General features: G+C 40.5%; 3 protein-coding genes and 1 long non-coding RNA gene across 9 annotated transcripts in view; 2 read left to right on the top strand and 2 right to left on the bottom strand.

Annotated features, from left to right (window-relative positions):
- Positions 1–3,029, bottom strand: part of PRKCA (protein kinase C alpha) — a 161,614-nt gene extending 158,585 nt beyond the window's left edge. Inside the window, exon 1 of the mRNA XM_061377225.1 lies at positions 2,792–3,029. The gene's annotated coding sequence lies outside the window, so the exon portion shown is untranslated. The remainder of the gene's footprint in view (positions 1–2,791) is intronic.
- Positions 176–7,119, top strand: APOH (apolipoprotein H). Of its 2 annotated transcripts, XM_061377226.1 has the most exons (8): positions 176–326; positions 1,469–1,645; positions 2,093–2,189; positions 3,541–3,617; positions 4,173–4,361; positions 4,937–5,116; positions 5,629–5,826; positions 6,723–7,119. In XM_061377226.1, the coding sequence occupies exons 1-8, from the start codon at positions 263–265 to the stop codon at positions 6,791–6,793; spliced, it is 1,053 nt and encodes a 350-aa protein (XP_061233210.1). In that variant the 5' UTR covers positions 176–262; the 3' UTR covers positions 6,794–7,119. The 2 variants fall into 2 exon arrangements, with proteins under 2 accessions (XP_061233210.1, XP_061233211.1); XM_061377227.1 differs by lacking the exons at positions 2,093–2,189; positions 3,541–3,617.
- On the bottom strand, positions 5,698–9,823 carry LOC133225126 (uncharacterized). Its single transcript, XR_009729037.1, has 3 exons — positions 9,685–9,823; positions 8,631–8,759; positions 5,698–5,856 (listed from the first exon to the last, which is right to left on the bottom strand). It is a non-coding gene; the product is annotated as an uncharacterized LOC133225126 (long non-coding RNA).
- Positions 9,824–9,984: 161 nt separating this feature from the next.
- Positions 9,985–17,184, top strand: part of CEP112 (centrosomal protein 112) — a 184,197-nt gene continuing 176,997 nt past the window's right edge. For 2 of the 5 annotated variants that reach the window (XR_009729033.1, XR_009729034.1), the window contains exons 1-4: positions 10,643–10,738; positions 11,011–11,131; positions 11,562–11,752; positions 12,360–12,526. Coding sequence is in view for 3 of the 5 variants with exons in the window: in XM_061377219.1 (XP_061233203.1) it covers positions 10,733–10,738; positions 11,011–11,131; positions 11,562–11,752; positions 12,360–12,526 (485 nt within the window). In the remaining 2 variants the exon portion in view is untranslated. Of the gene's footprint in view, positions 10,143–10,640; positions 10,739–11,010; positions 11,132–11,561; positions 11,753–12,359; positions 12,527–17,184 lie in introns of those variants that run through there. The other 3 variants (XM_061377218.1, XM_061377219.1, XM_061377217.1) reach the window with 3 other exon arrangements.

The raw sequence follows: 17,184 nt of genomic DNA, 5'->3' as shown, positions 1-17,184 counted from the left end.
CCAACAGGAGATGCTCTGTAGAAACAACCAGCGAGGAGACGTTTTCAGCAGAGATGGCTTTTTGAATCCCTGCATTATGTACCAATGCAACATGTGATGGTTGTTTCATCCTTAATTACAAGCAATACAAAGAACCTTTTATCTTCTGTTTACCAGGATGGGAATAAATACAAAGAGTTAATATGTAACCATCCTTTTGTGGGTGCCTTTATTTTTAAGGGAAGAAACACTGGCCTGAGGGTCATTTGGGACGCGGGCAGCAATGTACTCCCTGGCACTGGTTGTGTGCGCCGTGGCTCTGAGCCACTGTTCTCTTGCAGTGAAAGGTAAGAGTCTTACACTTTCTAAGGGGAATGCTATTCTCAAGTGTAAATGATGGAAGCTGGAAAAAGCAACAGGATTTAAAAGCTAACTTTAGACAATTCTGGTCGACTTGTTTGAATAGGAATTTTCTCTGAAAGCTGTAACCTCTGGGTTTCCCCTCCCTTCCATTCCTTCCTCCACCCCTTCCTATGGTGAGGTGGGATGCTGTATACAAAAGAACAAAATGAAGGAAAATGAAGAAGTATTGACATAGGTTGTAGAAACCAGGCTGCCTTCAGGCTGAGGGGCACTGTGTGTGCCAGGAGTTAACCCTTGCGCTGTTCCTATGCCCAGCTCACCTTGTTTTCCCCTTCACTACAGGGGTGGCCTCGCACAGCTCCTGCCTTGCTTTTCTCCTTCTTCCCCCATACCAAAGGCTCTGGGCACTGTTTCATGTTCTCTCTCCCTCTCTTTGCCATTCATTTCTACAGCATGAGCTTTGTGTCCCTGTGTTCTCTCCCCACAATCTCAGCAGGAACATCTCTCCATGTCTTCTGCAGAACAGTCTGCACCCTCCATTCCTCCCTCGCGGCTCCCCTCTTGTTCGCACTCTCTGGGTGATGAGTTGTTCATGCTGTCAACATGTGAAAGCTGTTTTGGAATCAGAACTGTCTAATGTAACCGACTGCCCCAAGAATAGAAATCTCAGGGGAACCAGAGAAAAAGAAATTTAATTAAGAAAAATGTCTCATTTTGGGCTGACCCCACCAAACTAAGATAGATAAGAAATGAAATGCATTAGTTTGTTCTAAGTCACTCTCACCTTCTTTTACCCGTTATAATTTACCATAACTGACTCACTTTGTAGAATACCTTCAGAAATCCATTTTGAAGCAAAAGTAAAATTCAGCATGAAAAAAGTGACACAAAATCTCACTGAGGCCATTGATAGAGCTACTGAGGAGAAGAGGGATAACACATTTCTTTCTGTAAATGCTTACAGCAGCCATGAGCCATGTCAAAATGTTATATACCTATAGATTACAGAAGGACAGTATAGCTCAGTGCAGGAACATATAACACAGAAATCTGTGCTTCCAGTTGAGAAATAAAACCAACTCCAATTTTCTGCCCAATCTCTTGTAAAGTGTCTCCTTTTCTCCAGTCTGTTCCAGACCACCACAAGTGCTATTTGCCACCATTGATGTAGATAAAAGCGTGTATGAAGTGGGTGAGGAAGTAGAATATACCTGTAGGCCTGGGTTCATCCCCAACAATGGCCAGAGGAAGTACACCTGCCTCCCAACTGGCAAGTGGCCTCTCAACACACTGCTGTGCCTACGTAAGTAAAACCAAATCAACTCTACAAGTAACAGGGGAAGGCTCTTCCCATGCATGTCCCACGCTGTCCCTTACGCCTCTGCTCCCTGATGATGATGAAGGTTGGACGCGGACAAGGTGAACCTTGATCTGACTCAGCCCAGCAGTTCTTATACTCTAATGACATATGCCAGTTGATAACACCTGCATTTACTGTATCCCTCAGTGTTCATTTTTATCATTTCATTGCACAGGATTTATTTTCCTCAAATGATAAAAATTATTTAGTCATAAACACTTTGAACCTGCTGTATTTTGACAGAAATGTAGAACAACTGGACTTATGAAACATGGTACACAGAAGTGCAGAAATGTGAAATTACACCAGGACCCCTTCCTTATCATCTTGTTTTCATTATCCTCACACTCATGAAATAATATTATCCTTTTTTTCATCTTTAATTAACAGCAAAGAGATGTCCCACTCTTGGACCCTTGCCGCATGGGAAAATTGATTTTGTAGACCTCCACTATCAGAGTTCTATAAATTTTTCCTGTGAACCAGGGTAAGAGTTCCCTTCCTCGTGCTGTGTTGAACAAATAACCTAAATCACAGTATTACATTCTAGTGTCACCTGCTGCAGTATTGCAAACCAGGGAACTTGGAGAACCACACATAAAACCCCACCTCCACTTCACATATTAAAAAATGAAGCGTATCTGGTGATCCTCCTCTGTTTGGTCTTGGCTGTAATATCCTGAAGCTTTGCTACTCCAAAGCAGTGTCTTACAGATATGGAAAACACTAACATAGCAGAGTTTTTAGGCAAAGATTTATTCTGGACTGCTTTCCCTGCTTTTGAAATCCTCTTACATCATAAGATGAAATCCTAGAGCAGAGAGAAGATAATCTCCATCTAAATTGTTATGCTGTTAGGCTCTGGAGACTGAGAATTTTATTTCTATCCTTTCTGAGCTCAATACACGAAAACACGAGGTTAATCCTACTTCAGTCCCTGGAGCAATTGCACTTGTACTCAAGGCTACTTGTCAGCTTTAGAAATGAGGAAGCATTTAAAGAAAAACAGTTCTGATAAATGCAGGGAAATATTTGATAGTAGCATGCAGTGCCTTTTACTTGGGTAATGAATGAATAAATAGTGCTTACCTGAGAAGGCCATAGGTGAGACATAGTTCACTGAACAGTATCAACAGCCTCAACTGCCTCTTTCTCCTGCAAAAGATGAGCAAGGTAAGGAATAAATAAATTCAAGTATGACACAAAATATAGCAATGGGACTTGATTCGGTTTTGCTAATTGTAATTCACTGGGTTTTAGCTGTATGATATTGAAATGGTAGATTCACAGTGCACATTTAAAACTCAGAATGAGTGCAACTAATGTAAGTACAGAGGATGGGAGAGAAGCATTCAGAGTGCATATGGAAATTAAATGGGGCTATCTGGCATTAAAATAAAATAATGCACCTCGGTGACTTTAGTTCTTAAGAGTGCTTAGGTCTTTACAATAGCTTGATCTGAATTGCCATAATTAGCTAGGAATTCCTCCCAAGAAACCATACAATACCATACGAAACCATACAATAGCAATCACAGATCAACATTCACTACTTACATATATCCACAGTACTAATCCATTGTAGAAATTAATACACAAGGTGGAATACATAGTTGAGACAGCAAAGCATCTTGTATCAAGGCTTGTGTCTGGATACTCGAATACTAACAATTTTGAATCTAAACTTCCTTTGAGGCCAGTAAGTACTAGAACTAGAGAAGGATTTAAACTGACTCTTAGCTCTGTTTATGAGAAAAGGTAACGTTTCTTGCAAAGAACAACTTGATTCCTCTCTGTGGTCATTAAGCTTTCTGAGAATCAGTTCTTCTTGTTTTCAGTTACAACCTTGTCGGGACAAGAATGAGCCAATGCATGGCAGATGGGAAGTGGAGTGGAAGTCTTCCACAGTGTCAACGTATGTGTTGAAATACTAAAGAACTTCTCTATCATTACAGAAAGATTCCTTTATGTTGCTCAGAATTACATATACTCATATTTAGAGGCCTCCTACAGAGCCATGCAAAAAATGATTAGGAAAAATCAAGAACTCTGTGTGTTTGGTTTCAGATGTGTGGATTCTGGTTTTAGAGAAATAGGGTTTAAAGGTCTGTACAAAAGACAGGATCAGGGATGCTATTTACAGCCAAACATAAGATGCTTATCCACTCAAATTCATTCTCCCAGTGTATAAAAAGAGGATATTGTCGCTACTTTCCAACTGTTACAAGTGGTTTTGTATATAACCTGCCCTTCATAAAGACTTCACTGAAAAAGCAATATACTGCATAATATTGCCTGAAAAAATATAGCAAAAATAATGAATTGCATCCTTTAAGACTTTTAATCTGATTTTTTTCATAGCTACACTTCCACAACGGGCAGTGTGTGTTAATTTGGTTATAAGCATGTTGCTGCTGTTACTCTAGTAATAATTTGATCTTTAAACTTTTATTCCTATGTGTTTCTCCAGCGGTGACTTGTGCACCTCCCTCGCTGCCTGAATTTTCAGTCCTTTCTTACCGTCGCTCAAAACCTGGAAACGTTTCTCATTTCATGGACACAATTACTTTTGAATGTGTACCTCCTCTCGCACTTATTGGGAATGAGACAGCCACCTGCATGGCCAATGGGAACTGGAGCAGCATTCCAGAGTGCAAGGGTAAGTGATGTACTTTTATCAACACCTAACAATATTCCCTAGAATTGTAGAGATAAAACTGTATGATTTTTGTCTTACAATTGTGATTTCAAATATAGAATTATTCTGGAAGTCAGGTTCGTGCACACAAGGTGATTGCTAGCGAGATTACATGCAATGTGGGATTGACAAAATATTTGCTGCAGGTATAAAGGTTATATAAACAAAACCTGCTAAATGTAGTCCACAGGGGAACAGGAGCCTGGCTACAGAGCGCAGGGAATGTTTTGTTCTATGAAGTGGAATTACATAAGAAACAGAAAACCTCACCTTTAGTCCTAAGAACTTCACTGCTTTCAGTGAAGCTGAAGTTTTTGGATATGCATAGTTTTTGGTCATAACCACAGACTGCTATAGATGTATATTTAAAACAAATAATATTTATTGATCATGGGGTTTAAACCATCTTCCTCTGGCTGTGTTTTCCTGTGCAAGAGGCTGAAATGAACCACCATGACAGTTTTATGTAGTTTTTGAAGTATATTGTGTGTCTTTTGGAACTGCAACACTGATAAAGCTTTGTCTTTGTACCCCAGTTGTCACATGCCCCACGCCAACAGGAATAGAAAATGGATTCTTGGAGTTTGTTGTTCGTAGAACATACCACTATAATGAAAGTGTCAGCTTCGGCTGCCAGCCCAGCTACGTGCTGGAAGGACCTAAGCATTCCCGGTGTGAAAATACTGGAAACTGGTCCACAAAGCCAACCTGTAAAGGTAAACATATACTGTCTGTTAGAAACCATTATCAAACAACTTACATATATATAAAGACCACTAAAAGACCACCACACTGATGGTTAGTAAGCAACTACTCCTTTGTGCAAGAGCTGCCCTCAAAAGGAAACTGAGATAGTAATTTCAAGGCCCTGATAATCTAAGACCACTGCTAACATTGAATGTTGTATGACATGATGAATTTGAATTAACTTCAACAACCAGCAATGTACCTGTATTTTACCTGAGTGTTTCCTCTCCTTTTCCTACTTAGTATAATTAGAAATTTTACTGAGGCTGGATTTTCTCTGGATACTTTTGACCACATACTTGAGTGTCCGAATTTCTTTAGAATTGTAAAACCAGCAGAAGTACCATCTATGTGTCAAACACATTATTTTCTATTCCCAAATATCACTTGTACAGAGTTCTGATGGGATCTAACCTACCCACTTTTCAAAATAGAATTCTAATTATCCTTACATGCTGCTTATATCTGGATTATTTTACAGGACCATGTAAAATACCAGTGAAGAAAGCTGTAGTATTATACAATGGTGAGAAGAAAAGAGTTCAGAATGACCTTAAGGATGGTATTCAGCATGGTGAAACTGTATCCTTCTTCTGCAAGAATAAAGAAAAATCCTGTGCCTATACTGTACCAGTCCCATGTGTGGATGGCAACCTTACTCTCCCTGCCTGTTTCAAAGGTATGAGCTAGGCTGATCACAGAAGAACTTCTATTGGTAGAGTAACAAGCACTTCAGTATGGGGGGCAAAGTCATAATTATCCTCAAGCCCTATTTGGCTAATTCATCTGTCTTGTACTAGAGCTATTGGGTATTTTGGAAGAAGTGGCCTGAGTGAAGGAGAGAATGCACAGCAAGACTTCTTTTGGATAAATCAGAGCCCTGCTTTAATTCCTGTTCTGTTCTCAGAAGGTGTTATATTTGGAGGTCTATATTTTAGGACCTATATTTTAGGTCTAGCCTAAAGTAAAATATATAAAGTATTATGGGTTTTCACGAAGCCTTGGATCAACAACTTCTCTAGGGATAAAGAGCCTGAACACTGCTGCTGCCTTGAGAATCTGCCATATTCACTCCTATTCTGGTGACATATGACTACGTGCATAATTCCCACATTATGCTGATTGGTAACACACTGGTCTGACTCTAGACCAAGAGTGTTACAAAGCAGCTAAGAGCCGTAGTGAGGAATTGTTGCTGGAGGAATTGATTCAGGGGCATGCAGTTGTTTAGAATAAATGAACAGACTAAATAGTGAAGTCCATTAGCAAGAGGAAATGCTTGGCATTTCTTTTGTCAATATTCCTAGCATAGAATAGCCCTTGTAAGTTTTATTTTCATTTTAAAGTGAAGGAGAAGCACAGCTTATGTATAATGAAAACACCTCACATTTGGCATGGCTTCTGGTGGATGTAACTTAGCCTTCATTAAAATAGAAACTGCAATAGTGTACTTCTTCTAGTGGTTCTACTCGGATGCAAAGGTCGATTGCTCACCTAGGAGGGTCCATGAGACCTGCTGTTTTCAGCTATCACATTTCAAGAGTATAACACAAGTTCTTAACTTGTTTTCAACAGAACGTGGCTTTTTTTCAACTCTTGTGAAAAAGGACCCATCAGACATGAAACCATGTGAAGATCAAGAATAAATCTGAGAGAAGCAATACAGTATGAATTTTCTGCCTTACTGAGACAAAACATAAGAGAGGAAAACTTAGGTCCTGTGAGTGTAAATTGTCAAGTGAACTCCAGACTCTTTGCAATGTATGCTCAGCTCTTTTCCCTTCCACCATCTCTACCAGCCTCTCTCACAAGCTATGCCACATTATTCCAGCCATTAATTCTCATTCTCTTCTCTTTGCCTTCCTCAAAAACTCTGCAGTGCTGCTTCTCTTTCCACACTTCCAACATTTACGTAAACTGTAAATGACTTTCTCAGTAGTAGTCCCTTTACAATAAAGTAATTTTCAGCCAATAGTGTGTCCTTTTTTAATATTAACTAATCATCAATCAAATCCTGTAGCTCTTAGCTGCTTTATACAGAAAGGCCATCATTAGTTATTAGCTGGGCTCAGATTCCATTACTGCTCCCCTGTGGTAGGGTGTGGACCTTTAATATAGATGGACAGAGGGTCATCAGGCAAGGATTTTCCAGAATGTACCCAAGTAGAAAGACTGAGATTTCCAAATGTATCCACTGTGGTTTAAATGTCAATAGCATCAGGTAAAGGCTTCTTTTACACTTAAAAAATCCCCCTATTTTGTTAAAAAGGTAAAAAGTTAGCAGGATTATTTATGCTTTTGAGATGTTAACTTGAATCTGCAAAGCATAACTTGAATCTCTATTTATGCTTTTGAGATTCTAACCTGAAACTAGTGATTTAAACAGCTGTTAATTTTTACCACTGTTTCAATATTACACAAGGTAACTGACTCCTTAAAAAAAAAGATAATCGTACACCATTGAGCAATAGCAATGATTTCTGGTCATTAAGTAGCTTTGAAGTAAGCTGCACTTCTAATTTCATTTATGATACAGGTAGATCATTGGTATGATCCAGTCTGGCAAGTTTTATGCTTATGTCTATTTCCATTGCATTTCCACAGTATTTCCATTGTATTTCCATTGTCTTACATTGTATGAAAGTAATTCCATTCATAAAAAAAAATTATGATTTCTACATACTAGAAAGTGATAAGAGAAATCTTCATTGTGCACTTACCATAAATTGTGTATGTGATAATAAATTGTGTATGTGGTTCCCAGCAGCAGTAAGCGATACAGTAAGCAAGCTACTGTTGAACTTTCCAAAAGGACCATTTACCATTACAATTAAAGTACTTGTAAGATGCTACAGCTAATCTGAACATACTGGAATTATTTTACTATTGAAGCCTGCATGTGCATATTTTATTAGTATAGTAGTAGTGGCAGTTTAGCAGTATAGTAGTAGTTTAGTAGAAGCCTTATGCTTCCTAATTTTAAGGAGAGATTGAGGGAGCTTTTATTAAGTATTTCATACTTTGTCCTTATCAGCAACTTAATTCTCTAATGCACAGATAGATAAATTCATGATAGAAGCTGAAGAAAGTGTTTTATTGGTAGCATGCGAGCTGTGTTTTGCTTCCTAGCATGTTTAAGTGAATCCTGGAATGCCATTTGACTTACAGGCCAAGATATTCATAACTACTTTTAACACATACCTAAACCAGCTGGCAGGAGCCTATCTGTGTGGACATCTAGTCTAAATGTTGTGTGGGTACATCGCTGGGATCGGGATGTTCAGGACGGAGCTGAGATACCCAACACAGTTTAATATTAACTTGTCTTTCACAGCAGAACACTGGGAAGTTGCCATGAGTGAAGTTAACATGAAACACAGCTGAAATGCTATTTTTCCCCCGAAATGATTTGTATTTTGCACAAAACCACTTCCCTCAGGAACTTTAAGATTTTTCCAAGTGAATTTCCCCAGTTTTTCTTACCTGTGCAGCAGGATAACAACTGATGGCGTCAGCTGGCTCTGCTTCCTAGCTGGATACGCAGTATTTGAATACTTGAAAGAATCACCCTTAGGAGCCAGTGTTCTTATGCTGAATTTATTATTTAGTCTCCTGCAGCAAGAAGAGGGAGGGAAAATAAATCTGTGACCTGCTAAGTCTTTGAAGCAGGGAGGTGTTTGTGAATCAAAACTTTACAGACATGAAAGCTTAGCTTCCAAGGTCTAAAAAGTAATGTCTCACAAGTAAAGGTGTTCCAAAGGCTGGTATGAGTGAGTGAAATCTGCCAAAAAGATGTTTGAAAGAATGCCTTAAGCTGTGCTTGCGTTACTTGTGGCAACCTGCTGAGACAGTTACAGAGATAAGAGAACATGGTAAAATGAGATGAAAACAGAAAAGTACTGAACGTGCTTTGCTTATATGAACATCTTTTTACAATTCAAATTGGGAACTTGATCTGTATTCTGGTTGGGACATCTATGTGTTCTATAGTGGTGTGTCTACAGGGATTTCCTCAGGAAGGCCACTGTGCATCAGAACTCAGCATGTCCCGGCTGCAGCGTTGGCTGGCGACAAGACCTCAGCTATTTCTTGCATCTTTAGTTTTTCTTTCTCTTTTAGACAGAAGCTATGCAATTGTTAAATCAATGCAGGTAGGCTTCGACCTCTCTGGCCACCCTGTTCTGCTTAGTAAACAGTGCCAGAAACGGGATCTATTCCATCAGGAAATGTCTCCTGGAATACTGGTCCCCATTCTGCTCTGCCTCATGTCTTCACCATAGAGCTGGTTCCCAACCGGTAGCAATTAAGCCAAAGAAACACATCCCAGAGAACCCGGAGGAGTTCTCTCCCGCTGCTTCTGCACCCTCACTGCTCTAGCCCAGGCTCTCCTGTGGTGCTGAACACTGGGTCTGTCCCTGTGTAAGGGACCTAAGTCAATTCCATTATATTTTTGGCATCTCCCTTTTCTCCCTTGGTGCTCCCTCAGGCTCCCTTCTAAGGGTTTTAATGTGTGTGCATAAAATATTTAGTTCTATACACATATTTGGGGGAAGCATTGGGTGATGATTTCACCATTCAGCGTGCTGGGCCCGGCTGGGCCAGCCGCGCTGACCGTGTGCGAGGGGTATCAATCACTTCAGGCTGTAATGAACAAGCACAGGCTCTGACTGTTGTCCTCCATCCCGGTGTCCTCTCTCAGACACAAGAAGTTGTTTCCGTACCGGCTTCCGGGCCCAAACGCAGCCCCTCAGCGCTCCTCACAGCGGCACCAGGGCAACCGCCTGGGGCTTGGCCGCGTCTCCTGGCAACCCGCGGGAGGCCGCGGAAGCGGAAGCGGAAACACGTGGTGCCCGCGGGGGCTGCCGGGAGCGGGGGTGCGGCCGGTTTGAACTGCCGGCCCGGCCGGCTCTGCCTTCCCCCGCCGAGGGGAGCCGGGACCCGGCGGCCCGGCTCGCTTCCCCCGCGGAGCCGGGGCTGTGCGTTGCGGAGAGCGAGGTGAAGGGGGCGGCGTGTCCCGGGGGCAGTGCGGGGCCGGGGTGCGGGAGCTGGGGGTGGTTTGTGGCTCCCAGCGTCATTCTGAGGGAAGGGAAGTAGGAACGCGGTTGGTTTCCCCCCTGCTGAAGCTCAGAGGGCCCCGGGGCTGTACATGGAAGCGGGACCGGGTGTGTCGGGGTTGTGTGCCCCAAGGGAAGAGCCGCAGCGGCTGCTGTGCTCTGCCGAGATTGACAAGGAAGTGTGCCAGCGGTGAGCTGGGGCATACAGAGATGTATCCTGGGCTGCATCAAAAGGAGCGTGACCAGCAGGTCGAAGGAGGGGATCCTGCCCCTTTACTCTGCTCTCGTGAGAGCTCACTTGGAGTATTGTTTGCAGTTCTGGTGTCCTCAACATAAAAAGGACATGGATCTGGGTTCAGGAGCTCTCGGTGCTCAGTTTCAGTGCTCCTTCGTTAATAAACCAGTTCTGACAACGTTTGTTGGTTCTGTTGCTTTTAACCCATAGGTTTGTCATTGGTTTTCGTTCCCAAAGCCAACAGCCCCAAAGCTGCTTCTAAGAAGGGAAAACTTACCAATGTGGCTATGACATAAATGCCTGTAGGTGTTTTATGCAAACTGTATGTAATTGAATGCGGTTTTGTGTGGTTGAGTGCTCCTTTTCCAATCTAAACTAGCACGCTCTTGTAAATGTCATTCAGTTTCTTCCGTTTGCCATTAATCTCTCTTATTCCTGTGCTTGTTTAAACATAGTGAAGTATTTAGGTTTATTTTCCTTACAGTTAAAAACACGTCTTTGCATGGGCTAAGATACAGAGACTGAAGCGTAGTGGGGTTTGATCTTTTCTATTCCAATGTGAATACTTTTGCAGGTTACTTTGTGCTCTTTCAAAATGAACAGTGAAGAGGAAGTATGGGGAAAACTCGATGCAGAATTCGATCACTGTGTTGTGGATATGAAGCCTCATGTTCTAAAACTACAGCATAGGTCAGGTAAATGTGGTAAAATGTGCATCAGTAAAGACTTTTAAAATGGATGAATATTTATTGTGTATTTCAAACAGAAACGCTCATGTAAGCTGTGTGTGGTAGTTAATGGGGCTCTTGCAGTGAGTTCAGAGCTCCTGGTGACTTGTGTGTTCTGTGCTTACTAGAGATTGATTCTGAGCATGCTGTTTGTAGAAGTCATAAACCTCTGGTAAACGTGATTTATAGAAAATGTGGATGATTTAAATTTCAACTATTGTTAGAGACTTTAGTCTAGGTATTTAACAACTTTTGCCTTTGGTTCGGTCGTTGGGGGGGGTGTTTGTTTTACATTAGAAGGGAACCAGCTACAAAATAGGTGCCTGGTTTCTGTTTTCCCTATGTGTTTGATTTGCTCTGGACATGTGCAGTGATTTATGTGTATTTATATTCCTAGAACGACAGAGATGTGCACTGTGGATTAAAAAACTATGTGAACCCTCTGGAGCGGGCACAGGAATAGTGGGCAGGAAGAATCGGAACCTATATGCGAAACTCCTGCTCCACATGCTAAAGCGAGGTGTGCTAGAAGGTCCTTTTACACATAAACCAGAACCAGGAATGCTGAAAACTTTACCTTCGTACATGGTGAGTGTAGTTTCTTTATCAGACAAGCTTGCTTAAACATAACTCTGTAAATGCTTTTGAGTCTTTGCTTTGGCATAAATGTGAAAACTAGTCCTGAATGAATTTAGGCATTTACGTTGTATATCTTGTAACTGGTGTTGGTCAAATCTTTCAATGTGCAGAATCTTTTATTTTGAAGAACCTTCTTAAAGCTTCAGGTTCTAGGAAGGCATTTAAAAATAACTGGTCTGAAGGATCAGAAAAGTAATTTGTGTGATTTGAAAAGATGGAATAAAAGACTCAAGGCTGTATTTTGTCTTAATCAGCAGATAGTTCTTGTGAAAGGAAAAATATGCTTAAATGAGGTGACTAGTAGCCATCTTAAGTGAGATAACAGGCCTAATCTATGTGAAAATTGCTCATATTGAAACACTGGAAAACACTGAAACCATTGCCTGTTGTACTGAGTTCCATGGGTTGGGAAGGTAATATGTGCAAGCCTCACTGACTGCAGTGGAAAAAGGATATTTATACTGCAGCTATTCCTGCAAGTAATGACCTTAGAGGTGTAAGAATATATTTCTGTAAATATATTCTAGTGTTAATCTTATGTTTATTTTAATTGTAGTCGATTTATTTTGATGAACCAAATTCAAGAAGCGTTCGGAGTAGTACCCCAGACTGTTTACCTGACTGGGTAATGGGAGAACTGGGAAACAATGGCTCTAAGCATGAGGTGTCATGGAGTACATCTTCTACAGAGGAATTTTCTTTAGCGACACCACCTGCATATGGGTAAGATTTCTGTATTTGCTTTATTCAGTATTCGATTCATGTTTAATAGATGTTTATAGTGATTTGGACTAATGGTGACTTGCAAAAAGAGACTGTTTGCTCATATAGAAAATAGTCATGGTCTGCTTTTTTTGCACCATTATCTCTATGTCAATACTTTCTGTAGACTGGTAACGTACTCTGTAGACTTCAGAAGTAGATAATAGCTGCTATTCTGACATTCATATCAAATAAGCTGCTACCCTGGTTATGTTTCTCAGACCTTGGATATTATGGTGGCAAAGCATACTAGTCAAAAGGAAAGAGAATTCATACAGAATTACTTGGAGAGGTTAGCACAGACAAATGTGGACAGGCAGTAAGGAAGAAGTGATGTGGTTAAAGACTGTATAGATGCAGAAGACTCAGATTTTTTCTTACTGTAGGTCAAAACAGTTGCTGTCTTTGGAGTTCTTGCACAGTCCTGTTTTCTGCATGCTGATGTATGGAAACTGGAAAGTGGTGTTAATGAAGGAAGCTGAGGTGGATTAATCTTCACTGTTTCTGTACAGTTCAAAATATAAGGAATGTACAGTAAGCAAGTGACCAAAAATGTGGGAAGAGTAAATGTATGACATTAAAAAGCAATTGTAATCTGAAGTCATAATGCTGAAAGGATCATTTGCATCAAAGATTTTAAATGGCTTTTTTTTCTGTAGGGAATAGAAATATAAACAAGCATACAGGTGATAGCTTTGAAGGAAGTTCTGTTGTTGCTCACAGGTTTTATAGAAGACACAAAATAGTGGCTCTCAGCAGATAAGCAAGTGTTGCTGTTCTGTGCCAAGAAAAAAATTTAAATGCATACAAAGAAAGGGATTTGATCCATCTTTTTGTGAGCAAGTTAGTTTGTATTAAACACCTGTTTGTCTTGTTTCTCATCGTGGCTTTATTATGAAATAGCAAGATTTCTTTGTATTTCCCATAAGCTTCATGGATCTTGGATTGCAGAAGGTCAAACTGGACCAGCTCTACTTGTTAAAACTTAGGAGGCTAAAAATCAGAGCTGCTGCCTGTGAGGTACTCAGCCATGTTGTGTTCTTTTGTGTGTGGAAGATTGTTTGCATTGACTTCATCCTTGTCTCAACAATCTCTCTGAGTTTGATTTCAAGTGTTCTGATTTGTATCATGCTGTCTGCATGCATACATGTACTTTGTTGGTGACTGGCACCCTCTATGTCTAGATCCTGCATGTTTGTCATTAGGGTAACACAGAAATTTCAGTTCTGCTTATTTGCAGCTGTACAGCAGAGCCCCGAATACCTGTAGCTGCCCCTTATTATGGTAATCCATCCGGTAGTATCATTTTGTAGGTTTGCAGGAGCCAGTAAGTTTGAGCTGCATCCTTAGATCCAATGAATTGCATGCAGAGCTGTTCACAGAGCAGGTAAAGGGATGAAATGTATCAGGCTTCTCCTTCTGGTGGCCAAGAAAAATATCCCCACAGTACTGAAGTTGTGCCAAGCTGGCTGGTTGGATGCTGTTGGAAATCACAGGCTTTTTTCTGCCCTATTTGGTGTGAATCTGAAGCAAATTTTAGTTTAATCTACATTCTGTTCTTAAATCTTGACTTTCTAGTTTTTCCTACGCAGTGCAACTCTGTGCTGATGATTGAGACTTTTTGACTGCATGATGCACATTTTGATGCATGATGATTGCATTTTTTTTTATGTGGCTGCATTTCAGGCATGGATGGAGCTGCCTCTTGTTTGCTCATTTTGATGTTTAGTTAATGTTGAAACACTCTGAAATCCCTGGAGAAAAAAAGCGTTCTTAGAGGCAGAGTGTGACTATTACTTGAAACCCAGTTGGTACTGTGCAAGAGGAAGTAAGTGTTTGCTCTGCTTCTATATGAAACTCCTGGCTTGGTTTCATTGCATTATAAATATGCACCCAGGTTTTGTTTCAAAAGTCTAATGCTTTTTTAAGTGTTCACTCATATTGTTCGTAAGTGGTTATTGTTTGTTGTTCTTCCTAGTTTTCAGGCACACTTAGGTTTATGCTGTGTATCACAGTGCAGTCTCTTGGGTTTCTTAGTTACTCAGCTGTGATTTGGGTAGATTACAGACAGGCCCTCTTGCAAGTTACATCATGTTGATATTGAGTATCATGAAACTTCCTTTTGTGTATCCATTAACTATGTAATTCCTCACAGTCATTCAAAATGTTGCTCTAAGGACTGATGCATCTCCTCTTTCTGAGTCCTACTGTCTGTACTGTGGGGTGGTCTGATTGCTTGCACTCAAATGCTCGGACATGAACCTGTAATTTTGGTAGCAGACTTGTGGTTTAAGACGAAGGTGGAGAACAGAGGAACTCCTAGCTGTGTTACCCTATTGCTGCTTTAGGCTCAATGATACAAAGAACAGTTGGGAAGAGCTGTTCAAATACCCTCAATTAAAAATAAAGTAGGTTTAAGCTTATGAAAACAAGCAATGTGTTATGCTTTAGAAATGCTTTTAGAGGCCTCAGCTGAATCTGTGTTAGCATTGTGCCATGTAAAGATAGCTGGCATAGATCTGATGAGGTTGTCTTGGTCGCTGGAGTAGTGCCAGCATGATGCAGCATCAGTTTAGGTATTAGGAGCAGTAAAGCAGTATCAGCACAACTCTCCTATCTAGAGGTAGGAGATAGTAGATATAGTAGAATATTGGAGATCTGACCCCTTTATCCCTTAGCTGGCCCTAAGATTCAGCTCGGTCTTGCAAAGTTCCCAAAATCATGGGCAGGGTGGTGAAGTTTTATTTCATCTATTTCGTTTACTTTTCCTTTTTTGTCCTGTGGGACTGTAGCAATCCCTCCACGGGTGATGGTCAGACAGTTCCCAAGGCTCTGGTGAGGTCTTTGGAGACCTGTGTTACGTATTATTTCATGTCAGGAGAAGCAAGTAAATGTTATGGGGTCAGTTATGGGTTTAAAGAAATCTGGAAGTGAAACTTAGCTGTGTAGGCATGGCTCTGCTAATGATGCTCACACCGAGAGTGCAGCTGTGTCTAAGGAAATCTGAGTTTGTGTTGGCAACTAGAAATCGTGATAGCTTTGTAGATTACATAAATTAATCCACATAGCAATGAGAAACTTGGGTTAAATGTGTGAGTTAAGCAGGAAGAATTACTGAAGGCAAACGTTTCGTCTGTTATGTTTTGTAGAAATAGCTTATGTAATACATATCCACATGTGTTTATGTTATGATGTTCGCCATACTCAACATACAGATCCCGTCTTTGTATTTGCAGTTTGGAATGGGCCGTTCATGCGATGTGAAGCGTTTTTTCTGGGCTCTGCAATTTGCACGGAGAGCCAGCAGATGGTGGTCTTGTTACATTACACTTGTGTGTCTATTCAGAACTTGTATCAAGCAAGCTGTCTCCATCTCCATAGGCATGTAATCTCTGTAGTTGGATGAACATTACGCATTCCAGCCGTGTCTGTGTTCTTACAGATAGACCACAACGTTTTCTCAAGGCGAAATAGATAATGTCAGTGAGAAATATTTGAGTAATGTTTTGATGTTTGTTTATCTCAAGATTCCCTCCTTTAAAAGAAGCAAACAAATGGAGAACTTCTTTTCATAGTCATTCTTATCTTGCAATACATATACTTCTATGTGTGAAGAGTCTGGCTTTTCTATACAGAATTGTTTATCTGGCTCAAGAAAAAGCAGATAGACAAACCTTGCTTGCAGGGTGTAAATGAGTAAGACCAAGCCAGCTGGAGCTAGAAAGGTGCATCTTTATTTTGAAACATGAGAGGATTGGGTTCAGCAATGTGTGGCTTGGTTTGAAGAGAAACCTGGGCTTTCTGACCCCATAGGAAATAAATATATGTATGTTTATAGATCATGCCTGGAAAACATTGTTCAAGGTTAGTGCTGTATACCAGGAGGAACCAGTGAGTTTCCCTTACTTTGTTCCTAGTAGGAAATTATTTACTGATCTCCTTTATTAGCAGCAAATTGCTTCCTTCTCCCATGCTAGCTCACTGTTTTGGCTGAAGCAGGAGGTCACAGGGCTGGTGTCAAGACCATGCTCTACTCATCTGCCATGGGAGGAAAAAGAAATCATCTTGTGATTTCTGGAGCCTGACCTGTGTTAGCAGAAGGCTGGAAAAGGGAGTGAATGGGTAGTATGTGGTTGATAGAAGCAAACTTGCAGTCCATCCTTAAGGATCTCTTCAAATACAGTTTATAGAATCAATTACAGCAACTTTCTTTTCAGCTCCTCTTCAAAATAGCAAATAAAGAACCAAGAATGCATCTAGTCTTCTCTTCCCCATTTTGTCAGTTTAAAATACTACAGGTAACTTGGATTGGTTTGCATATTTATTGATATTCCTTAATCTTTTAATGATATGGGCATGAAATCTGTTTTCTGTCATTTTAAACAATTGGGGCTGTATTGAGTTGTTAAGTAACCTGAATACTGTTCAGGAAAGAAGCCTGATACAAGTGAACATCTACTGACATGCAAAGCTTTGTTTTCTTTTAATGATTGATAATTTTGTGTCAAATGAAATCTGGGTAAGAAATGCATGATTTGGAACATGCTGAAGACAGTCATTGTATTCTTATATTTCATTTGGGTTTTTTCGCCTCTATTACTGTGCTTATCTAAACTATT

The sequence above is a fragment of the Neopsephotus bourkii genome, unplaced genomic scaffold (genome assembly GCF_033783945.1).
Source record: "Neopsephotus bourkii isolate Nb327-2 ecotype Australia unplaced genomic scaffold, CSIRO-AGI_Nbou_v1 NB_1749, whole genome shotgun sequence".
Taxonomy (NCBI): domain Eukaryota; kingdom Metazoa; phylum Chordata; class Aves; order Psittaciformes; family Psittacidae; genus Neopsephotus; species Neopsephotus bourkii.
Note: the sequence above shows the minus strand (reverse complement) of the source record. Positions and strands in the feature narration are given on the sequence as shown.